This window comes from Anomaloglossus baeobatrachus, chromosome 5 (assembly GCF_048569485.1).
Source record: "Anomaloglossus baeobatrachus isolate aAnoBae1 chromosome 5, aAnoBae1.hap1, whole genome shotgun sequence".
Lineage (NCBI taxonomy): Eukaryota > Metazoa > Chordata > Amphibia > Anura > Aromobatidae > Anomaloglossus > Anomaloglossus baeobatrachus.
Window position 1 is genome coordinate 511,463,868 of NC_134357.1, and position 24,749 is coordinate 511,488,616.

Consider the following 24,749-nt stretch of genomic DNA (forward strand, 5'->3'; position numbering starts at 1 on the left):
GCTATGAAGGGATCGGGGGATGACGGTATCATTGTATGTGTCAGGTTCCTATGAGGTGTCAGGATGTCGCCATCTATTTCTCCATGGAGGAGTGGGAATATTTAGAAGGACACAAAGATCTGTACAAGGACGTCATGATGGAGGCTCCCCAGCCCCTCACACCACCAGGTAATAGACAGGACTAAGTACACACGGCCTATAATTATCTGTATGTAAAGAATGAATTCAGTCCCTGTATGTGTTTCCTCCAGTTCTATCCGGTGAGAGGACAACACCAGAGAGATGTCCCCGTCCTTTTCTTCCTCAGGACTGTAAACCAGAAAATCCCATTGTTCCTCAGGATCATCAGGTAGATGGAGTCATGAAATCTCCCTATGATGTGTAGACGGCTGTGAAGGTCTTGTGTTCAGTCTTGTTTTATCCATCAGTATTATACACTGAATGGCCAATTTATTAAAGACACATGACCGTGTACATGTATAAAGAAAATAAAAAACAACTTATTTTTTTCACCCGGAGGAACGCTGTCATCTTTCTCTTTTGGTACATGACTGTGTAGTCCAGCATCTAATAAAGTGATCAGTTTTCAGAGTATAAAGTTTGAACAATCTGAATGACTTTGAACACGGTCAGTGGTTCTAGATTAGCCAGGACCAGTATTTCAAAAATTGACAATTATCCTGGATTTGCACATGTATTGATGTCAAGAGTATAAATCCAATGCTCCTAGATGGTGTCTGTAATAATGTGGCCATTCAGTGTATGGTTTATACTTGGTGGAGATGACAGGATAAAGCTGATCATAGACATTAGATGTTGTCTGGATCTTCTCACAATTTTCTGGTTATGGAGACTGCTGGTTACAATTAGGAGGTGACAGGTTGGATTATACAGGAGACCTGCAGCTCTGTGATATCTACTGCTGTCAGTTTTGGTCATAATGTTCATTTATGATCTTTTCTGTTCTTCTGAATCATTTCATGTGACTTCTCCATCTGTCTGTGACTTTACAATATTATTTTCAGGGTGAAGATCTGACCCATATTATTACTACAGAGACATATGTGAGGGGTGATGAGCGGTGTAAAGAGGAGATTCCTACAGATAAGCGCACAGGTGAGTAGTGACCACTAAATGCAGAGAAGTCACAGATTTTACTCAATCACTGGCTTCTATAATAACTTTGATTTATCAGAGTGTGTTCACATGGAATTTACACTTAAAAATGTAGGTGCCGCTTCATTAAGGCCCGCTTTACACGCTGCGACATCGCTAGCAATTGCTAGCGATGTCGAGTGAGATAGCACTCGCCCCCGTCGTACGGCCGATATGTGGTGATCGCTGCCGTAGCGAATATTATCACTACAGCAGCGTCACACGCACATACCTGTGCAGCAACGTCGCTGTGACTGCCGAACAATCCCTCCCTAAAGGGGGAGGTGCGTTCGGCGTCATCGCGACTTCACTAAGCGGCCGGCCAATAGAAGCGGAGGGGCGGAGATGAGCGGGACGTAACATCCTGCCCACCTCCTTCCTTCCACATTATCGGCGGCCGCAGGTAAGGTGAGGTTCCTCGTTCCTGCAGTGTCACACATAGCGATGTGTGCTGCCACAGGAACGACGAACTACATCGTCCAAGCAGCAGCAACGAAAATTGAGCGATGAGCGGTTTTGAACGTTTTTGCGACGATTCAAAATCGCTCATAGGTGTCAGACACAACGACATCGCTAAAGCGGCCGGATGTGCGTCACAAATTCCGTGACCCCAACAACATCGCTTAAGCGATATCGTAGCGTGTAAAGCCACCTTAAATCTTGCCCTGTGGACTCCAGTCTTAGGCTATGTGCCCACGTGTGCGTATTGCATGCAGTTACGCTGCGTTCTGCACCGCAGCGTAACTGCATGCATCCTGCGTCCCCTGCACAATCTATGAAGATTGTGCATAATCCATGCCTACGTTGCGTTTTAGAACGCAGCGATTTGCATGCTGCCAAATTGCTGCGTTCTAAAAAGCAACATGTCACTTCTTTCGTGCGCTTTGCATGCTGTCTCCATTCTGTCTATGGGAGAGGCAGCATCCAGAGTGCACGAATTCTGCAGTCACCAAAGTTTTAGAACTGAGCTTTTCAGTTGCGCTCTGAAGCGCACATGCAGTGACTAAACGTTGCGGTGAAGAGCGCACACACGTGGGCACATAGCCTTAATGAAGGCGTGTGGTGAGATAAGATGAGCCGAATTCATTAGGATGAAAATGGCAATTTGGCACGTCTTCTCTATGGTGTGCACCTTGCCAGAAATGCTCCTGCATTCAAGGATCATAGTAGGAATGCTGGCGTAGAGTAGCTGAACTAGATGGTTCATTGCAATTAAAAACTGCTGTGTGTGGAGAGGGGTAACCAAGGACTTGCTTATATAGGAGATGGAAAAAACATGACCGAAAGAGGCGGAGCTGTGTTCACATTCAGAAAAAAAACCCCTCATATTACTAAATGGGATAACTGAAGTGAGCACTAGTATATATTATGAGTGCATGCCAAAAAATACATAAGGATAAGGCTGCACATCATAGATAATAGTATAATACCATAAGCATACCGAAATATATTGCAGCATACAATGAAAAATGCCACTTGCTAACTTGAAAGTGTGAATAATGAAATGCATACCTGCCATGAATATTAGGAAAAATGAGATATTTAGCAATCGCATTGATCAATGTAACTGAGCCCCAAAACATCGTCAAGGTATATCTCTATATTGGGGTCCCTAACTCTGAACTTTTGAACTATTCTCCGGAGGGGCGACACCGAACCCTGTCCATGCTCTGCCTACTCTGGTGGATCTGGCTGGGGTTTGGGTAAAAACATTCAAAGTTGCAAGATTTTGCAACTCCTCAAAATGTTTTATGCCATAAACATTTTGATTCAATTGTGTAATTGCGGCAAACTTACTCATATGGAATAGTACAGGGGAAGATTATTCTTTTTTCTTATGTGCTCTCCTGGCTCGGCTGGAGGCTTCTGTGTGAATTTTAATGTCCAGCTGTGACCGCAAATAACCTGATGTAACGATAGTTCTGGGGAGGACCCACTGGACCGTACATTGGACTCCCCTGTGGCGCCGCCTCGAGCGAACTCCTATACAGGGACTATCGGGCGAAACCCTAGAGGGCCTAGATGCACGGAAGCCAGGATCAGCAGGATTGACAGGATAGAGTCTGTGGTAGATACAGGATCAGATCTGAACCAGGTACAGGTTAACGGGATTCAGCTGAAGTCCAGAACCAGAGACTGGTGCAGGTTAACTGGATCAGGCTGAAGTCCAGAACTGAAGACTGGTGCAGGTTACTGGGATCAGGCTGGAGTGTGTGCTCAGAAAGGTACTCAGGATCTGAAAGCAGAGACAGAGTTACACCAAGCACAGGCTTAGAGAGACATGAACAACTGGTACAAGAGACAAGCTACAGGGACGCGTTGAACAAGCATCGGCCATGGCGAATAGGAAGTCTTAAATACCCATAGCTAATTAGTAGTCATATCCCGAACAGCTGGGCTGGCCCTTTAAGTCTGGGTGAGTGCACGCGCGCGCCCTCTAGTGTGCATGTGTGACTCCCGCAACCCGGAAGTCAGAGCTGAGACCACAGGAGGAGAAGCAGGAGGCTAAAGTGCAGGTGGTTGCAGTGAGTGTGCGGCGTTGGGACTGACGGGGAAACGGGATAGACGAGGTTGCAGGGGAGCGAGCTCGGCAGGGAGCGGGGACCCCAGGGGGCGGAGCGACGGGCGGCGCGGTCGGACTGGGAGCGTGACACCAGAGTAGATTCGCTGCTGATCGGGGGTCAGTCATTCTTTGCCTGCACTCACAGCAGCCAGTCATCTTTTATGGCCGCTCGCTGTGACTCAGAAGTATCAGAGCTGAATCGTCACGGGACCTCATGTGGATTACGTCAGACCTGCAGGGGTGTTTTGAGGGTTATTAAAGTGGTGAAAAAGGGTGTTTGTTTTTTTGTCTTTTATTCCAAATAAATGATTTTTTCGGTGTTTGCGTTTTAGTTACATTCACTTACAGAGTATTGATGGTGGGGTCTCATAGATTCTTGCCATTACTAATCTAGGGTTTAGTAGCAGCTTTGGGCTGTTATTAAACCCTGATTACCACCACACCAGAGCAATCGGGAAGAGCCCGGTAAAGCGCCAAGTTTGTCCTGGGCATCTGCAGGTTGCTATTTTTAGGCTAGGGGGGCAATAACCATGGCCCTTCTCAGCCTTAGAATAAAAGCCCCCAGCTGTCGGGCTTTATTTTGGCTGGGTATCAAAATTGGAGGGGATTGCACGCCGATTTTTTAAATTATTTAAATAATTGTTTTTAAAAAGCCGCATACGGTTCTCCTTATGTTGATACAGAGCCAAGATAAGCGCAGGGCTGGTGGCTGCAGCCTGTAGTCGTGGGCTTTATCTGTGCTAGATATCATAATATGGGGGGACCCTACACCAAATGTTTTATTTATTTTTACTGTATGATACAGACACGTATAGCTGTGATAGGAAGCAGTCAGCTGACATGCTGCCACTCAGTCTGACTGTAACCAATCACAGGCGCCGGTGGGTGGGGAAAGCAGTGCATATGCAATGAACGTTAATTATTGGCTTCGGAAGTTAATACGCGACTTGGAAGCAGCGTTTCACCATGACAGACTCTCTATAAGTACAGCGCGTGCGCTCCCATCCACCTATCCCTTCTACCAACATTTTTAATCTCTGGATTCTGTTCCCCATAAACGGAACTGAATGGTTAAAAAAAGATAAAATGGACCCACCGGTCCCGGTTATCTGCGAGTCCGCTCATCATTAGTTATGGCACAAACATAGGAGACCACTGATTGTATGGGAAGATGAGTTACTGATGCTCATTTGGCTGGAAAAGTTTACACAACTATTTCTAAAGAGGTTGGACTCATCCAATCCTGAGTCAGATGTAGTATATAGAAATGGAGACAATTTCAGACAATTTCTATGCTCCATAGGACTGTACAACCATCCAAAAGCAAGGTATATAATAGCCTGCTTAGTCCCAAAAGAACTCAAGGCAGATTCTAAGGAAATTTAACCCCTTCACGACCGCGGGCAGTAAAATTACATCCTATTTTAACGTGACTTAACGACCAGGGACGTAATTTTACGGCCTAAAGTTCATTTGATTCCCGTGGTCATAGCAACGGCTTTCAAATGATGTCCCCCGCTGTTTCTTACAGCAGGGGACCTTTGCTTCACCCCAGGGGGGGTGGCATCGCCACCCCCCATCGACGATCGATGTGATTGGCTGTTCAAATCTGAACCGCCAACCACATCTTTCGCACTGATTTCGGTAAAAATAATGCCGGAAATAGTGCGATACTGTGAGATCCGGCTATGATGTGCTGTAGCAGGTACAGCAGATCATAGGTGGATCTCAAACATGCCGCCCCCAGCCCCTGCAGCACTGATTGGAGCGATCGTGCTATGACGCGCAATCGCTCCAATCAGTGTGCAGTGGGGCGGTCTGATCTGCCGGTGGCCGCCCTCCCCAGGACTGTGCTGGTCTGGGGACCCTCCCCCAACATGTCTGCAGCGTGCAGCACTGGCTGGTACTAGTGGTACCACGCCACCGCTGCTGCTGCCGCTGCTGTCACGGAGCAGGAGCGGTGAGTATTGTGCTCACCTTGCAGCCCCTGCGCGCTCTTGTGATTGCTCCTGCGCGCTCCCGTAATGGCCCCTGCCCGTGCCCCCCTGCGATCTGCCCCCCCGACATCCCGATCTGCCCCCCGACATCCTGATCTGCCCCCCGACATCCCAATCTGCCGGCCTCCCCCGTGATCTCTATTTTGCAGCTCCTCCGGTATCTCCCTCCTCCTCTGCTCTCCCCCTCCCCCTCTGCTCTCCCCCTCCCCCTCTGCTCTCCCCCTCCCCCTCTGCTCTCCCCCTCCCCCTCTGCTCTCCCCTTCCCCCTCTGCTGTCCCCCTCCCCCTCTGCTGTCCCCCCGATGTCCTCTTACCTGTCTTCACCGGCCGATCACATCTGCCTCCATCGCTGGGTCCTTCTTCCTGGGTCTTCTGCTGAGCTGTCCGACTTCCTGCCTGCTGCTCCTGTAAAGCTGTTCCTCCTGCTAATCCTCTGGGTACTGTGAGTATAACTTTTTTTTTTTCTTTTTTTTCCTCTATCCCCTGTCCATTTTTACACCTAGTGCGTCCCGCCGAGCGGTGATCAGGGATGCAGATAACGTATCTGCATCCGTGATCAGTTTTCGGCGGGACTTTTTTTTTCCCGTATCCCCGACGCTTTTTGTATCGCATCAGTCCGTGCGTCCCGCCGAGCGGTGATCAGCGATGCACATAACGGATCGGCATCCCTGCTCAATTTTTGGCGTGACTTTTTTTTCCGTATCCCCGATGCTTTTTGTCACGCCAAAAATTGAGCAGGAATGCCGATCCGTTATGTGCATCCCTGATCAGCGCTCAGCGGGACGCACGGACTGATGCGATACAAAAAGCGTCGGGGATACGGAAAAAAAAGTATCGCATCTGACCGTGCATCCCGCTGAGCGCGGATCAGCATCCCTGCTCAATTTTTGGCGTGACTTTTGTTTTTTTTTCCGTATCCCAGCGCTTTTTGTATCTCATCCGACCGTGCCTCATGCAGCGGCCGATCAGTGCACTGCGTCTGTGCGTTTGAAAAGTCAAATGGCGTTCCTTGTCTTCTGAGCCCCGCCATGCGCCCAAACAATTGATTTCCACCACATATGAGGTATCTGCGTACTCGGGAAAAATTGCACAATACGTTTTATGGTGCATTTTTTCCTGATACCGTTGTAAAAAGAAAAAAAAAAAAGCTACCTTGTTGCTGCAAAAATTTAAAAAAAAAAAATAATTTTCACGGTTCAACGTTATCAACTTTCAGTGGAGCCCCTGGGGGTACAAGGGGCTCACTAAACATCTAGATAAATTCCTTGAGGGGTCTAGTTCCAAAATGGGGTAATTTGTGGGGGAGCTCCACTGTTTAGGCACCATAGGGGGGTCTAAAAACGTGACATGGCGTCCGCTATTGATTCCAACCAATTTTCCTGTCAAATGGTGCCCTTCTCTTCTGAGCCACGCCATGCGCCCAACAATTACTTTCTTCATCGTTCCTTATGGGAGACCCAGACCATGGGTGTATAGCTTCTGCCTCCGGAGGACACACAAAATACTACACTAAAAAGTGTAGCTCCTCCCTCCTAGCATATACACCCCCTGTATAACCAAATATAGCCAGTTCAATGCTTTGTGTTCAGGAGGCACACATCCACACATGCATTCTCATCTGATTTTGATTTTTGGAAAGTTTTTGAAGAAAAGCGGGTCCAAGCCTGGACTCCCGGCATGTCCCTTCTCACCCCACTGTGTCGGCGGTGTTGTTAAGGTTGATTTCAGGGCTGTAGCCCTTCATGCCGCGCTCCTTCACCATCCCCTTGGGCTCTGGCTTGAAGTGGGAGCCAGCACGGTTCTCACTGCCCTGCAGGAGACCGGTCTCCATCCGCAGCCCCTTTTGGATCCTGCCGGACGGAGCACTCATCCCTCAGGGACCTGGCCCTGCGTCTCACAAGCTAAGTATCTGAGACGTGGTTATCAGGGGGTCCCTTGTACTTTATTGTTGGGGAGAGTGTGCTGTGTAACTATGCTGACTTTCCGGCCGGTTCTGTGGTTTTCACCGGAGAACCGCGCCGATGGTGCCTGCGCGCCGGCCGCATTGTTAAATTTAGGCCCTGGCTTCGTTTGAGGCCTACTTTCGTTTTCACTGCCCCTGCATGCCAATCATGCAGAGGGACAGTGCGGCTCCGCCCAGCGGCTGTTCAGCACAGGGAAGGGACACTCCTCTCTGAGGAAAGATTCCCTCCCCTGTATACCTCCTTTGCCCTCCGGATCCCGCTCTTTGAGATAGGCCCCGCCCCCTCTCCTCGCTCCGGCGCCATTTTATCAGCGTTCTCACACTGATTGGAGCTGCCTGCAGCATCTCTCTGGGGGTCCGGTCTGTGGGATCTGGAGGGCACACAAACGGTCGGGTAAGCCACAACCTCCGGTTGTGGACCTAGTTATATACTCTCTGGGGGCCATTCTACTCAGAACCCCCACTTCAGCAGCATGTCTCACACAAGGAGCAAGGCTTCAAGGCTGTACTCAATATGCACTGCATGTAAGCTCATACTGCCTGAACCGAGCACATATCCACATTGTGATGCCTGCTCTAACATGGTGGTGCCTCAGCCTGGAGTCTCACTCCCAGTGGTCCCTCCGGCTGCTTCGGCTCCGGTGGCTGAACCCCCGGCTTGGGTAGAATCCTTCTCTAAGTCTATCTCCCAGTCCTTTGCCGACTCCATGGGACAGTTGTCCCGGACTCTGCTGAGCATGCATCAGCCCCCTTCTCAGGGCGCCTCTGCTGCTACGGCTCGCTCAGCAGAGCTCACAGAGCTCAGACCCCGTCCTCCTAAACGGAGACGCAGGGGCTCCTCTCCTTCCTCGTCCCGCGGCTCTGATTCACGAGCTGAATCACAGGACGAGGAGGATGCCTTTACTGTGGGCTCGGACGCTACCTCCATATGCCCCATTGATCTGTCCGAAGGTGATGCAGATGTTAGTGATTTGATTGCGTCCATTAATTCTGTACTGGACCTCAATCCACCAGTATCGGAGGACCAACCCTCTCTGGTAGAAAAGCACCAGTTTACATCACCTAAGAGAGCAAGGAGTGTGTTCTTTAACCACTCCAGTTTTCAGGACACTGTGACCAAGCCCAGGGCCTGTCCTGACAAACGCTTCCCAAAGCGTAGTTCTGATGACCGTTTTCCCTTTCCACCAGAGGTGGTCAAGGAGTGGGCTCATTCACCGAAGGTAGACCCTCCGGTGTCTAGAATCTCAGCCCGGACAGTTGTATCTGTGGCTGATGGCACCTCACTTAAGGATTCCACTGACCGCCAGGTTGACCTTCTGGCCAAATCTGTATATGAAGCGGCAGGGGCCTCGTTCTCCCCGTCTTTTGCAGCAGTATGGGCTCTTAAAGCCGTCTCTGCCTCTCTGGAGGAGATGCATTCCCTCACCAGGGACTCTATGCCCGAAATGGTTGCCTTAACTTCCCAGGCTTCAGCCTTTTCATCCTATGCCATGTCTGCCATTCTGGAGGCTTCTCACCGCACGGCGGTGGCTTCGGCTAATTCCCTCGCTATACGCAGGATCTTGTGGCTGCGAGAGTGGAAAGCAGACGCTTCTTCCAAGAAGTACCTTGCTGGGCTCCCATTTGCTGGGTCCCGGCTGTTTGGCGAACAACTGGATGAAATCATTAAGGAAGCTACTGGCGGGAAGAGTACTTCCTTGCTACAAACTAAAACCAGGAAACCTGTCCAGGGCAGGAACCAGTCGAGGTTTCGTTCCTTTCGTTCCTCTAACTGGTCATCCTCTAAGCCCTCAGCCTCGTCCACTAACTCAGCCAAGGACCGAAAACCCAGCTGGCGCACGAAGCCGCGTCCTCAGAAGTCCGCAGGAGCCGCTGCCACTAAGGCAGCCTCCTCTTGACTATCTGGCCGCGCCAGCAACGTCCTTGGTCGGTGGCAGGCTCTCCCACTTTGGCGACGTGTGGTTTCAACACATCTCCGATCAGTGGGTGCGGGATATCATCTCCCACGGCTACAGGATAGAATTCTCTTCCAGCCCGCCAAACAGATTTTTTCTGTCCACTCCCCCCTGCTCCAAAGCCGCCGCCTTCTCGCAGGCCGTGGCATCCTTGCAGGCCAATGGAGTAATTGTACCGGTTCCCGCCCGGGAACGGTTCAGAGGTTTCTACTCAAACCTCTTCCTAGTCCCCAAAAAGGACGGTTCCTTCCGGCCCATCCTGGATCTCAAGCTTCTCAACAAGCATGTTCAGGTGCGGCATTTTCGCATGGAGTCTCTGCGATCAGTCATTGCCTCAATGACCTAAGGAGATTTCCTAGCATCCATCGACATCAGAGATGCCTATCTGCATGTGCCAATTGCAGTTTCACACCAGCGTTGGCTACGTTTTGCAATCGGAGAGGAACATTTCCAATTCGTGGCTCTCCCCTTCGGGTTAGCCACGGCCCCTCAAGTATTCACCAAGGTCATGGCAGCAGTGGTTGCGGTTCTGCACCTCCAGGGGTTGGCAGTGATTCCTTACCTGGACGACCTTCTAGTCAAGGCTTCATCCAGTGAAGACTGTCAGCGGAGTGTCTCGCTCACTCTCGCCACTCTAGTCCAGTTCGGGTGGCTTGTCAATCTACCCAAGTCCACTCTGACTCCGACCCAGAGTCTCACGTACCTAGGGATGCAGTTCGAGACTTTGCCGGCACTTGTAAAGCTGCCCTTAGTCAAACAGCAGTCCCTCCATCTGGCGGTGCGCTCTTTACTGAGGTCTCGCCGTCACTCCATCAGGCACCTAATGCAGGTGCTGGGTCAGATGGTGGCGTCAATGGAAGCGGTTCCCTTTGCCCAGTTCCATCTGCGTCCCCTGCAGCTGGACATTCTCCGCTGTTGGGACAAGCGGACTTACTCCTTGCACAGGTTGGTGGCTCTGTCGCCACAGACCAGGGGCTCCCTTCAGTGGTGGCTTCGGCCCCTCTCTCTGTCTCAGGGACGTTCCTTCCTGGCCCCGTCCTGAATGATCCTCACCACGGATGCCAGTCTAATCGGCTGGGGAGTAGTATATCTCCACCACAGAGCGCAGGGCACTTGGACTCAGTCCGAATCAGCCCTCTCGATCAATGTGCTGGAAATCAGAGCTGTGCTTCTAGCTCTTAGCCTTTCACCATCTGTTGGCGGGCAAGCACATTCGAGTCCAGTCAGACAACGCGACAGCGGTTGCCTACATCAATCACCAGGGCGGGACACGCAGCCGCCTGGCAATGTTGGAGGTTCAACGCATCCTTCAGTGGACGGAGGACTCCAAGTCCACCATATCCGCAGTCCAAATCCCAGGCGTGGAAAACTGGGAGGCAGATTATCTCAGCCGTCAGACCGTGGACAGCGGCGAGTGGGCTCTGCATCCGGCAGTGTTTCGGACAATCTGCCGCAAGTGGGGCACTCCGGAAGTGGATCTAATGGCATCCCGGCACAACAACAAGGTTCCGGTTTACGTGGCTCGCTCCCACGATCCTCAGGCCTTTGCAGCGGACGCGCTGGCTCAGGATTGGTCCCAGTTTCGTCTGTCTTACGTGTTCCCCCCCTCTAGCTCTCTTGCCCAGAGTCCTGCGCAAGATCAGAATGGAGGGCCGTCGGGTCATCCTCATTGCTCCAGACTGGCCCAGGCGAGCTTGGTATCCAGACCTGCTCCACCTGTCCGTAGAGGTGCCGTGGCATCTTCCGGACCGTCCAGACCTTCTCTCGCAAGGTCCGTTTTTCCGCCAGAATTCTGCGGCTCTCAGATTGACGGCGTGGCTCTTGAGTCCTGGATCTTGACGACTTCTGGTATCCCTCCTGAAGTCATCTCCACTATGACTCGGGCTCGGAAGTCTTCCTCGGCCAAGATATATCACAGGACCTGGAGAATCTTCCTGTCCTGGTGTCGCTCTTCCGGCCATGCTCCTTGGCCTTTTTCCCTGCCGACCCTTCTGTCCTTTTTACAGTCCGGTGTGCAGCTAGGACTATCCTTCCCTTCCCTCAAGGGTCAGGTCTCGGCTCTGTCAGTATTGTTCCAGCGGCGTATCGCCCGACTGGCTCAGGTGCGCACCTTCATGCAGGGCGCATCTCACATCATTCCACCTTACCGGCGGCCTTTGGATCCCTGGGACCTTAATCTGGTCCTCACGGCCTTGCAGAAACCCCCTTTTGAGCCACTTAGGGAGGTTTCTTTGTCTGGTCTTTCACAGAAAGTGGTCTTTCTAGTGGCCATAACCTCCCTCAGGAGAGTCTCTGATTTGGCTGCTCTCTCTTCGGAGTCACCTTTTTTGGTTTTTCATCAGGACAAGGTGGTTCTCCGTCCGACTCCGGACTTTCTTCCTAAGGTGGTATCTCCTTTCCACCTTAACCAGGATATTTCCCTGCCTTCCTTTTGTCCGGCTCCTGTTCATCGCTTTGAAAAAGCGTTGCATACTCTGGATCTGGTGCGGGCGCTCCGGATCTATGTGTCTCGCACCGCTGCTCTTAGGCGGTGCACCTCTCTTTTTGTGCTGACCTCAGGTCGGCGCAAGGGCCTCTCGGCTTCTAAGCCGACCCTAGCTCGTTGGATTAGGTCGGCCATTTCCGATGCCTACCAGTGTTCTCAGGTGCCTCCCCCGCCGGGGATCAAGGCACACTCGACCAGAGCTGTCGGTGCCTCTTGGGCTTTCCGGCACCAGGCTACGGCTCAGCAGGTCTGTCAGGCTGCCACTTGGTCTAGTCTGCATACCTTTTCGAAGCACTACCAAGTGCATGCTCATGCTTCGGCAGATGCGAGCTTGGGCAGACGCATCCTTCAGGCGGCTGTCGCCCATTTGTGAAGTTAGGTTTCGCCTACTTCTCAGTTTTCTGTTTATTCCCACCCATGGACTGCTTTGAGACGTCCCATGGTCTGGGTCTCCCATAAGGAACAATGAAGAAAAAGAGAATTTTGTTTACTTACCGTAAATTCTTTTTCTTATAGTTCCGTAATGGGAGACCCTAGCACCCTCCCTGTTGCCTGTTGGCAGTTTTCTTGTTCCGTGTGTTTTCACTGGCTGTTGTTGTAGACAGAGGCTCCGGTTGTTCCGGTTTTTTGCTCTATCTCTACTTGTGGGTGGCTGTCCTCCTTCAGCTTTTGCACTAAACTGGCTATATTTGGTTATCCAGGGGGTGTATATGCTAGGAGGGAGGAGCTACACTTTTTAGTGTAGTACTTTGTGTGTCCTCCGGAGGCAGAAGCTATACACCCATGGTCTGGGTCTCCCATTACGGAACTATAAGAAAAAGAATTTACGGTAAGTAAACAAAATTCTCTTTTTCCACCACATGTGAGGTATCTGCGTACTCAGGAGAAATTGCACAATACGTTTTATGGTGCATTTTTTCCTGATACCCTTGTGAAAAAAAAGCTACCTGGTTCAAGTAACAGTTCTGTGGTAAAACAAAAGAAAATTGTATTCATGGCTCAACATTATCGACTTCTGTGGAGCCCCTTGGGGCTCACCAAACCTTTAGATAAACTCCTTGAGGGGTCTAGTTTCCAAAATGGGGTCACTTGTGGGGGAGCTCCACTGTTTAGGCACCTCAGGGGGTCTCCAAACGTGACATGGTGTCCACTAATGATTCAAACAAATTTTGCTGTCAAATGGTGCTCCTTCTCTTCTGAGCCCCGCCATGCGCCCAAACAATTACTCTCCACCACATATGAGGTATCGTCGTACTCAGGAAAAAATGCACTATAAATTTCATGGTGTATTTTTTCCTGATAGCCTTGTGGAAAAAAAAGCTACTTAGTTGAAGCAACAGTTTTGTGGTAAAAAAAAAAAAAAAAAATCTTTTCACAGCTCAACTTTATAAACTTTTGTGAAGCCCCCAGGTGTTCAAAGTGCTCACCAAACATCTAGAAAAATTATTTGAGGGCTCTAGTTTCCAAAATGGGGTCACTTGTGGGGGAGCTCCATTGTTTAGGCACCTCAGGGGGTCTTCAAACCTGACATGGCGTCCGCTAATGAGTGCAGCTAATTGTGCGTTCAAAAATTCAAATGGCACTCCTTCCCTTTCGAGCTCTGCCGTGTGCCCAAACATTTGATTTCCACCACATATGAGGTATCTGCGTACTCAGGAGAAAATGGACAATACATTTTATGTTGCATTTTTTCCCGATACCCTTGTGAAAAAAAAAGCTACCTAGTTGAAGCAACAGTTTTGTGGTAAAAAAAAATTTTTTTTCTTTTCACGGCTCAACGTTATAAACTTCTGTGAGGCCCCCAGGTGTTCAAAGTGCTCACCAAACATCTAGAAAAATTATTTGAGGGCTCTAGTTTCCAAAATGGGGTCACTTGTGGGGGAGCTCCATTGTTTAGGCACCTCAGGGGGTCTTCAAACCCGACATGGCGTCCGCTAATGAGTGCAGCTAATTGTGCGTTCAAAAATTCAAATGGCGCTCCTTGCCTTTCGACCTCTGCCGTGCACCCAAACAATTGATTTTTACCCCATATGGGGTATCAGCGTACTCAGGAGAAAATGCACAATAAATTGTAGGGTGCACTTTCTCTTTTCTCCCTTGTAAAAATGAAAATTTTATGGCTAAAGTAACATTTTTGTGTTAAAAAGTAAAATTTTCATTTTTTCCTTCCACATTGCTTTGGTTCCTGTAAAGCACCTAAAGGGTTAATAAACTTCTTGGATGTGGTTTTGAGCAGTGTGAGGGGTGCAGTTTTTAGAATGGGGTCACTTTTGGGTATTTTCTGTCACCTCGGCCTCTCAAAGTCACTTCAAATGTGATGTGGTCCCTAAAAAAATTATTTTGAAAATTTTGTTGGAAAAATTAGAAATTGCTGATGAACTTTGACCCCTTCTAACTTCATAACGAAAAAAAAATTTATTTCGAAAATTGCGCTGATGTAAAGTAGACAAGTGGGAAATGTTATTTCGTAACTATTTTGTGTGACATATCTCTCAGATTTATGGGCATAAATTTTCAAAGTTTGAAAATTGCGAAATTTTCAACATTTTCGCACAATTTCCTAAATTTTCACAAATAAACGCAATAAGTATCGGCCTAAATTTACAACTGACATGAAGTACAATATGTCACGAAAAAACAATCTCAGAATCGCCAGGATCCGTTGAAGCGTTCCAGAGTTATAACCTGTCAAAGTGACACTGGTCAGAATTGCAAAAAATGGCCCGGTCATTAGGGTGTTTTAGTGGCCGGGGGTGAAGGGGTTAAGGTCTCTCACATTAACTAACGATAAAATTCACATGTCCACCATCAGTACGACATTGAAAATTAATGCAAGGAAAAAGCCAGTGCTCTTCATAAGAACATTGCTGCCCATCCCTGGGCAACCTCGAAGGCTACTGAAACTTTTCGTGGACAGATGAGACCAAAGTGAAGCTTTTAGGTTTAAATAAGAAGATTTATGTCGAGAAAGAACAATACAGTATAAAAATCTCTTACCAGCTGTGCTCCATAGTGGTGGTACTATCGTTATTTGGGCCCGTTTACCTGAATTTGGGCCAGGTTGGCTTGCCATTATTAATGGAACAAAGAGTTATAAATGTTACAAGCGAATTCTAAAAGGAAATGTCAGGATACCTGTCCATCAGCTGAATATCAAGAGAACATGCATCATTCAGTAAGACTTATATAATGCACATAATTTGTTCTATAAAAGAAAGGTGAGAGAAAAATTAAAGTTTAAGGTGTAGGAATGGTGAAGTCAAAGACCTGACCTTGACACTCAGAAATGTGACATTGGTTAATTTTCCTGATTTTTAAAAAAATAAAAAATGAAAGTCTAATTTCTTAAGTCATTGATTTGTTTCTCTTTATCTACTTTTAGCCTGAAAGTCTTTATGCAGTTATATTTCAAATTTATGCAGAAAATAGAACATTTTGAAAGGTTCACAAACTTTTAAGAACCACTAAGGCTAAGTAATGTACAAAAGAACCAGGGACTGGAAATCAAGACAGGCAGAGGACAGTGCTGCAAAACGTTTGAGAAGCGCACCCACATATGTATTTAAGGGCAATGTTTCTATTTGCTTGTATGACATATAAAAGAATATAAAGGACTTGTTCTTTTTTTCATGTATCCACTGCTTAGTTACATTAAACAATAATATAGAACCTTACACTTTCTCCAAAATGATGGCTTATGTGTACATGATCAATATGCTCCTCCAATGTGCTGTGGTACATACTTGTACCTGCCAGAGAGGATATGTAAAGAGCTGAAACCAACAAAAGCTCCTTTCTGAGTTTTCTCAGGTATTTTGAAACAATTGGTGTTGGGCACAGTGAAATATGAACCTTCAGAAGGAGGCTACAATAGAGAAGTGAAAATTTGAAAAAGCATAATCAATCCCTCTGCTGTGGTCTACTGTCTTAGTCTGTTAAAGCGAACCTATCCTTTCTTTAGCCATCCTCCTGTGCGGATTGACGTGGACGAAACCCCAGGCACCATCCACGTAGGTGGGCAAAATCTTGCTCCTGCGCAGGTGCACTTCACTCTGTCCTATTGCGGGCAGAGCCATAAACTTAGGTGCGCCTCCGTGAACCAGTGAGCTCTCTGTGCAGGAGTGAGATTTTTTCCGGTGATGTGGATGAAGTGGGTGACTTCATCCACATCGCTGGGCAATATCTCGCGCCTACGCAGACAGCTCACCTGTTTGTGCAGGCGCACCTATGTTTTCAGCTCTGCCTGCAATCGGGCCGAGCAAAGTGCACCTGCGCTAGCGGGAATATGTGCAAGCGTGAGATTTTGCACGCCTACGTGGATGGCGCCAAAGGTGTAATTTACATTAATCGGCACAAGAAAACAGTAAAAGGAGGCGCAGATTAGGACACCCATTGGATTGGATTGGACTGGACAATTTACATACATGGTGGGAGATTTTATAGGGTATTTTTGGGGTCTACGGGGGGGGGGGGGCAGGGGGTAGCGTGCACGCTTTTATACAATGCAGCACAGGAGCTACTTAAAGTGCTAATTTTAGTTGAGAAGGCCAAAATCTGGTAATAGGTTTCCTTTAACTGAATTGTTTTACAGTTTGCAAAGAAATATAATGTATATAATTAATATTCCAATGAAATTTTATTATTTTTTAATAACCGTTTTATTCTTTTCAGATGCTTGTACTAGGAGCTCAGAAGAACATCTGATATTATCAGATTTTGCAACAGATACATGTGAAGAACCTACTACATCTGCTACATCTGAATCCAAGGACCTTTCTTCTGCTTCCTCAAGGACCAATAAGCAAAGCAAAATCCACAGAAGGGCCGTTGAACATAAAATAACTTCCAAAAGGGAGAAACCATTTTTATGTTCAGAATGTGGTAAATGGTTTATTAAGAAATCAACACTTGTTGTACATCAGAGATTTCACACTGGGGAAAAGCAATTTTCATGTTCAGAATGTGGGAAATGTTATGCTACAAAAGGTCATCTTGTTAGACATCAGAGAATTCACACAGGGGAGAAGCCATTTTCATGTTCAGAATGTGGGAAATGTTTTTCTACTAAATCACTAGTTATTCGGCATGAGAGAATTCACACAGGGGAAAAGCCATTTTCATGTTCAGAATGTGGGAAATGTTTATCTGATAAATCAAAACTTGTTGAGCATCTGAGAATTCACACAGGAGAAAAGCCTTTTTCTTGTTCAGAGTGTGGGAAATGTTGTACTACTAAAGCTGAAATTGTTGAACATCAGAGAATTCACACAGGGGAAAAGCCATTTTCATGTTCAGAATGTGGTAAGTGTTTTTCTACTAAATCACATGTTATTCGACATAAGAGAATTCACACAGGGAAAAAGTCAATTTCTTGTTCAGAATGTGGGAAATGTTTTTATACAAAATCTGAACTTGTTTCACATCAGAGAATTCACACAGGGGAAAAGCCATTTTCTTGTTCAGAATGCGGGAAATGTTTTTTTGTGAAATCTGAACTTGTTTCACATCAGAGAATTCACACAGGGGAGAGGCCATTTTCATGTTCAGAATGTGGGAAATGTTTTAGTAGAAAAGCTGACTTTGTTAAACATCAGCGAATTCACACAGGGGAAAAGCCATTTTCTTGTTCAGAATGTGGGAAATGTTTTTCTACTAATTCACTTGTTGTTCGACATCAGAGAATTCACACAGGGGAAAAGCCATTTTCTTGTTCAGAATGTGAGAAATGTTTTTCTACGAAATCTAAACTTGTTTCACATCAGAGAATTCACACAGGGGAAAAGCCATTTTCTTGTTCAGAATGTGGGAAATGTTTTTTTCTGAAGTCTGAACTTGTTTCACATCAGAGAATTCACACAGGGGAAAGGCCATTTTCATGTTCAGAATGTGGGAAATGTTTTAGTAGAAAAACTGACATTGTTAAACATCAGCGAATTCACACAGGGGAAAAGCCATTTTCTTGTTCAGAATGTGGGAAATTTTTTTCTAGGAAATCATATGTTATTCGACATCAGAGAATTCACACAGGGGAAAAGCCATTTTCTTGTTCAGACTGTGGGAAATGTTTTTCTAGGAAATCACATCTTGCTAGGCATCATATGAGTCATATAAGGAAAGCAAGGTGTTTTAATGCTCCAAATGTGGAAAACAAAAATCAGTCTTAAGCTACTTTAGTTTCACATTGTGTTTTTAGCTGCGTTCGCTGGTCCTGTCGGGGCATCCGTCCGGATCCCCCTCCCCTCTCCCCACAAACGTGTTTAGGACGCATGCGCTGACGTGGCCATTGACTATAATAGAGCAGACGGAGTTAGCGTGGGCTCTGTCTTGCACCATTTTTGTACATATACGTTTTCTGCAGGCGGACTACAGAATGGGGACCAGGATGGGAACATTACTTCGAGAGGGGGAACAGGATGGGGCAGATTAATAAAAAATAATGGACAAAATTACTATATAGTGCAAATTGTAAAATCTATATTAGTTATAAGAAAGGGATAAAATGTAAACAAAAAAAATAAAGCATGACTTTTTTTTACCATCAAAAATGTTTGTTGTTATGTATTTAAACAAAAAAAGTGCACATTTTGTTATAATAAATGAGCAAAAAATATTCAAAACAGTGATCAAAAGGTGTAGAGAAAAAAAAATATGGGACAAATAAAAATATCACTTTGTACTGCAATCAATGCACCCCCCCACCTCCCCCAAGTTATTTTTTTTTCTATGTGCGGCACATATATCCAGCCGAGTTTGAGACCCCTGACTTAGACAGACTACTATATGCATAAGCCTAAAAATCGACACCATTCAATTTTGAATGTCCCAGTGGTTGGGAAATGACAAACTGGAATAAAAGCAAGAGGTGACCAGAAGTAAACCTCTGTATAGACTGAATGTTAGATTTGAAGAATGGTATGTAATAATCCCTGGTCAAACAAATACTAGAAACCAGACATGAAGCTAATGGTGTTCCATTGACCTTATGTCGCCCCTCTAAAAGGCCATAATGGTGGAGGCAGGATAACAACGAAAGCTGAAATAGAGGTATATCTTCCCACTTTTGTCTTGGACGAAATTATAATCAGAGATTAGTCTGATATACTTGTGGGTAATGCCATAAAGATGCCTTCACAAGGGAGCATCTTACCAGTCCTACTCCTATGATGCGGCCATGATACTCCTATGCCCATTTAATTGCCATGACTTAACTGTACTTCAATTTGTGGGAACCCCTTCCCAATAGTGACGCACAGTTACATCATATGTTCGGAAGGGGTTATTCGCTAGAGGCCATAAGGTCACGGGTGGGGAAATGGGTGATAAAGGGAGCGCTCTCCATCTCACAATCATCTAGATTCTGCTGCTGCTGTAGCGATCGAGACTATTTGTACAAGAGCTGCTCAGAGCACAGGGACTTCAGAAATATGGATAACAAGGGATGTAACAGAGGGTCCAGGGGAGCGGCCATGAGTGGAAATTACAGGGGTCATCAATTATAATAGCCGCAATTTTAAATGTCTGAAGAAACAAGTCCGGTATATAGAACCACAGAGAGGATTCCCCAGGAGATGTGTGCGCTTCTCTCTTAATGGTCTATGGGACAGTGGAGAACTGAGTGTGGCTCTAATGGGAAACCATGCAGGAGGCATGTCACATATTGCCACGTTCAAGAGAATTTGTGCAACACATTATGGGGCCTGTTTTATCTATTCCCCTTTTGAAAATTGGAAATTTGATGCTAAAATATTTTAGTGGTAGAAATGTAATTATTTTTTCTTCATTGCCCAATCATATAAAATTCAATGACACACCTACGGTGTCCATATGCGCCCAAGCTATTCCAAACAAGAGATGAGCGAACCTGAGATTCGGTTTTCGAACCAAACACCAATTTAAAAAGTTAAGGTTCGGAGTTCGGATGCTTTACGTGCGAACTTCACTGGCACAAGCAACGCTGTGCTCCGGTACACTTTGTGCTCAGCCCTGTGTTGATCTCCTCTGAACTCGTGACGTCAACACTCGATGTCAATGCTCGTCACTGACTTCCAAGATGCCGCATTCTCACATCAAGTCTCATGGATGGCCCGAGACAGTGACTAGTGGTGACGTTATGGACTCATAGGACAGTTCCCATCAAAGCGCAGTGGCCTTGGAACTCAGTGACAAGCAATGACCTCACGAGTTCATGACGTCGGTGCTCATTATGCCCTGCAGTGACCTGGCCTGACCTAATGATGTTCGCTCAGGTCACTGCACTGCTTTCCCAGCCAATGGGGAACATTCTGCTCTTCATTGACTGGGACAGTGTGTATGGTATGGATCGTCGTTGTACCCCCTTATTGAATTACGCTGGACCCGGATTTGTTTTTCTTTTAAATAAATTGGTGAAAGTGGGAATGTTTTGGGGAGTGTTTTTTCAAATAAAATATGTTTTTCTGTTTATTTTTTTTTTTTTATTATTACTAACTGGGTTTGTGATGTTGGATATCTGATAGATGCTGTGACATCACTAATGCCAAGGCTTGTTGCCAGGTGACATTACACAGCTGGTATCAACCCCTTATATTACCTCGTTTGCCACTGTACCAGGGCAACGGGATGAGCTGGGGTGATGTGCCACTTCTGGGGCGACTGCGGCCTGCTATTTTTAGACTGGGGAGGGTCCATTAACCATAGACCTCCCTAGTCTGAGAATACCAGACCACAGCTGTCCACTTTACCTTGGCTGGTGGTGATCCAATTTGGGGGGACCCCACGTTTTGTTTTTTTTTAACCTTCTTTTTATTAGTTTTTAATAACAAAAACATAATAATCATATCAAATAAAAACTGCCCGTAGGCAATTGTCAGCGCTTGACCTAATAACCCTTATATTCTTGCAGCTAGGTTAAATGACAAAATGGCCCCTTCAATTTGCCTAATAGTACAATATCTACAATTGGGACTTTTTGATAAAAATCCTCAAAAAAACCAGCGCTAGAAAAGGGTTATAACAAAAAACCTTTTTTAATGACAATTGGTTGCTATCCTTGTTCTAGATAGGATAAGAACAATAAATCACAGTAAAAAATAAAATAAAAATAAAATTAAAACGAACAGTAGTGAGTACAATATTAGCATTAATATATCAATTTAGTACAGCTGGCTTTCTTTAATTAGTCTGTTGTAATGCCCCGGCCGGTGGCAACAACCAACTATAATAGTATGGTAAAATAATGATGTAATACAGGTACCATATAATACCGAACCAAGCTAACGCTGGAATCTGTAAAGGGTTCAGAATTATTGATTAGCAATGTGCAATATATATATATAAGTTTGCAACGTTCCAGGTGCCTCCAGATAAAGTGGAGAGACTGCTCTCCGCTCAGTCTAAACCAGCAATGTGGTAGGGCTCATACAGTTAATTCACCAAGTCTTTTTACCTGCACTTAGAGTTGGGCAGGAATCCCCGCAGATTTAGTTGCTACACACACCTCCTTTGTAACTGGAGCCGTTTCAATGCAGGGTTCCCCTGTCAAAGCTTCCAGAGCGAGCAGTGCAGAGCCGGCGATCCACAATATAGTGCTGGCTCTGCAGCTTGATTTGGGCAGGAATCCCCGCAGATTAATTGCTGCACACACCTCCTTTGAAACTGGAGCCGTTTGAATACAGGATCCCCCTGTCAGAGCTTCCAGAGCGAGCAGTGCAATGCCGATGAGCCGTATTATGGTACTGGCTCTAAGGAGGGGTACAGTTGGTATTGATGTCCCCTATTACCGCTTCCAGAGCAAGCTGAGCAGAGTCGGCAGTGCTAGGCAGAGCTGGCTCTAAGGAGAGATATAGATTGAGCAGTCCAGGAGTCTCCTATTAGCGCTTCCAGAGCGAGCGAAGCAGAGCCGACAAAGCACTTATAACTAGTGCTGGCTCCAAAGAGGAACAGAGTTTAGGTACAACTTGCAGCTTCTCCAACTTTTCAAGTGGCAGCCTAGGTAGTCACCTTATTAGGCTGATGTGATCCACACGAAGGAGAAGTCACTAGGATGAGTGTCGCCACACAACATAAGCTGAACAAAGTCCAAATCCGACGCGCGTTTCGGGGGCGTTACCGGTCCCCTTCCTCAAGGATAGCTCAGCTGTTGCTTAGAATACTACTTATACATGATTTTAATTGGATATAATTACAAGAACACCACCATTACTATGTACACACCGATACACATAGTTAAATCTAAAAAACCGCATATAGTATAAATTGGTGCAAAGGCTTTTCTGGAGAAACCTAAATACTCCAACTGAAAATGCTATAATAGTACAATCATATATTGGAGAATCTATAGAATGTGTCTCCATATTTCAACATTTAGGTTATAGGAAAAAATAGAACAAAATGAAATAAAATAAAATAGAATAAAATATGCCCAAGCAACTAAATCTGCGGGGATTCCTGCCCAACTCAAAGTGCAGGTAAAAAGCCTTGGTGAATTAACTGTATGAACCAGTGCCCTACCACATTGCTGGTTTAGACTGAATGGAGAGCAGTCTCTCCACTTTATCTGGAGGCACCTGGAACGTTGCAAACTTATATATATATATTGCACATTGCTAATCAATAATTCTGAACCCTTTACAGATTCCAGCGTTAGCTTGGTTCGGTATTATATGGTACCTGTATTACATCATTATTTTACCATACTATTATAGTTGGTTGTTGCCACCGGCCGGGGCATTACAACAGACTAATTAAAGAAAGCCAGCTGTACTAAATTGATATATTAATGCTAATATTGTACTCACTATTGTTCGTTTTAATTTTATTTTTATTTTATTTTTTTACTGTGATTTATTGTTCTTATCCTATCTAGAACAAGGATAGCAACCAATTGTCATTAAAAAAGGTTTTTTGTTATAACCCTTTTCTAGCGCTGTTTTTTTTGAGGATTTTTATCAAAAAGTCCCAATTGTAGATATAGATAATAATCATATAATACAATACATTATGATTATATTAAACTACAAAATTACAGATAATGTATCTCCTCGAATCCCAAATTCCCTCCCGACGACCCCACGTTTTTTGTTTTAAATTATTTATTTACTGTAAAATAACAGCGTGGGGTACCCTGTTTTGGATTACCAGCCAAGGTTAAGCTGCCAGCTGTGGTCTGCAGGCTGCAGCTGTCTGCTTTACCCGAGCTGGCTACAAAAATTAGGGGGGGCCCCACGTTGGGTTTTTTTAATTGTTTATTTTTTGGCTAAATACAAGACTAAGCACCCTTTAGTGCCACATGAAAGGCACCAAAGGGTGCAAAATAACACAATGTAGGGGAGTGGGAAATTATATCTATCCATCCAGCTATCTTTCTAGCTTATGACTGTATGTAACCCCCCTTCCTTTTTTTTTTTTTTTGGCGGTTCGCGAAAAAAATGTAAAACGGACCGTATACAGAATGGAAAGGATGCGGTTGTCACACGGATGTGCATTTTTAAAAAAATATTAGCCCTATGGCCTGAGTCATGGTTGATGCAGGAAGTCCCCATGACAAGGGCCTCCAATGACAAATAGGAGATCGGCTGGAGTAGGGGTACTGTCCTAGTTTGTCTACTGCACAATGTGCATAGTGTTTACAAATATTAGCCCTATGGGCTAAGTCATGGTTGACGCCGGAAAGAAACCGCTTTATATGGCAAAGGGTGGATGTTAACAGCAGTAGCCAAAATTAACAATTTGGGGGAATTTAGTTTGGCTTGCTCTCATCTGGAGGGATTGCAAACTATGGAGAAATCCGGTCCTTGTTGAATTTAAGTAAGTCTGTCTGCATTTTCTGTGGAGAGGCGTGAGCACCTATCAGTGACTATTTCCCCTGCAGAACTGAAAACATGCTCTGATATCACACTAGCAGCTGGGCAGACCAGCACCTCCAAGGCGTAGAAGGAGAGGTCGTGCTGACACGCCCACCCCAGGGCCGGGGGCACTCTGAACCGGGCCGGACTAGTCCAGGGATGTCAGCGGCTCCGTGACCCTGGTGGTGTCTTTTAATAATGAAGGGGAGATGATGATGGGAGTTGTAGTTAATGTTTATATAAGATTCGTAACGCCACATGTGGATTGCGGCTTTGGAGCTGTGGCTGCTGCACGGGACCTCCGGGGCTGGTGGTGTGGCAGCTGAGGTGTTTTTTACTCCCCAAAGGTGAAGCAGGTACCCCGGGGCAACCGTTTGTAAAGTCTATGGTGAATGTTGATGAGGTGCAGGACAAAGCATACGACACGGGGCTTGCAGTTAAGATGTTTTTACTCACTGTTGGTTCCAACACGGCAGCTGATCAATTACCCATGGTGTGCCAGGATTCACTGTCGTGGGCCTCCGCCGATCCCGAATAGTTCAAGTGTCAGTACCGGTGCACCCCTCAATGTGTCCTTCCCTGGCCATCTCACTAGCACCGACCTTCACTAGACTGGCGCCTCTGCCACCGAGCGTGTCCAAAGGGTGGCTGACCTCGGTCCTCTTATTGCTCACCCTTGCAGGTGATGGGTGGCAGGTTGTGGGCTCGGGTGCCTGAAGCAACCTCCCGGGCCATCGGATTGCTAGAGGAAATGTTTTTTTCTTCTTTAGCCTGGGGTCCATCCCCGTTATTGCGACCAGATCCTCCACC

The 24,749-nt window shown here is 46.3% G+C and overlaps 2 protein-coding genes across 3 annotated transcripts in view; one reads left to right on the forward strand and one right to left on the reverse strand.

Moving 5' to 3' along the window:
• The window catches only part of LOC142311975 (uncharacterized), a 452,821-nt gene extending 434,186 nt beyond the window's left edge, over positions 1-18,635 (forward strand). For both annotated transcript variants that reach the window (XM_075350843.1, XM_075350844.1), the window contains exons 7-10: positions 45-168; positions 252-349; positions 1,026-1,116; positions 16,789-18,635. In XM_075350843.1, the coding sequence (XP_075206958.1) occupies positions 45-168; positions 252-349; positions 1,026-1,116; positions 16,789-18,281 (1,806 nt within the window). In that variant the 3' untranslated portion in view covers positions 18,282-18,635. The remainder of the gene's footprint in view (positions 1-44; positions 169-251; positions 350-1,025; positions 1,117-16,788) is intronic.
• LOC142311970 (uncharacterized) overlaps positions 1-24,749 on the reverse strand; it is a 423,868-nt gene that overhangs the window by 198,155 nt on the left and 200,964 nt on the right.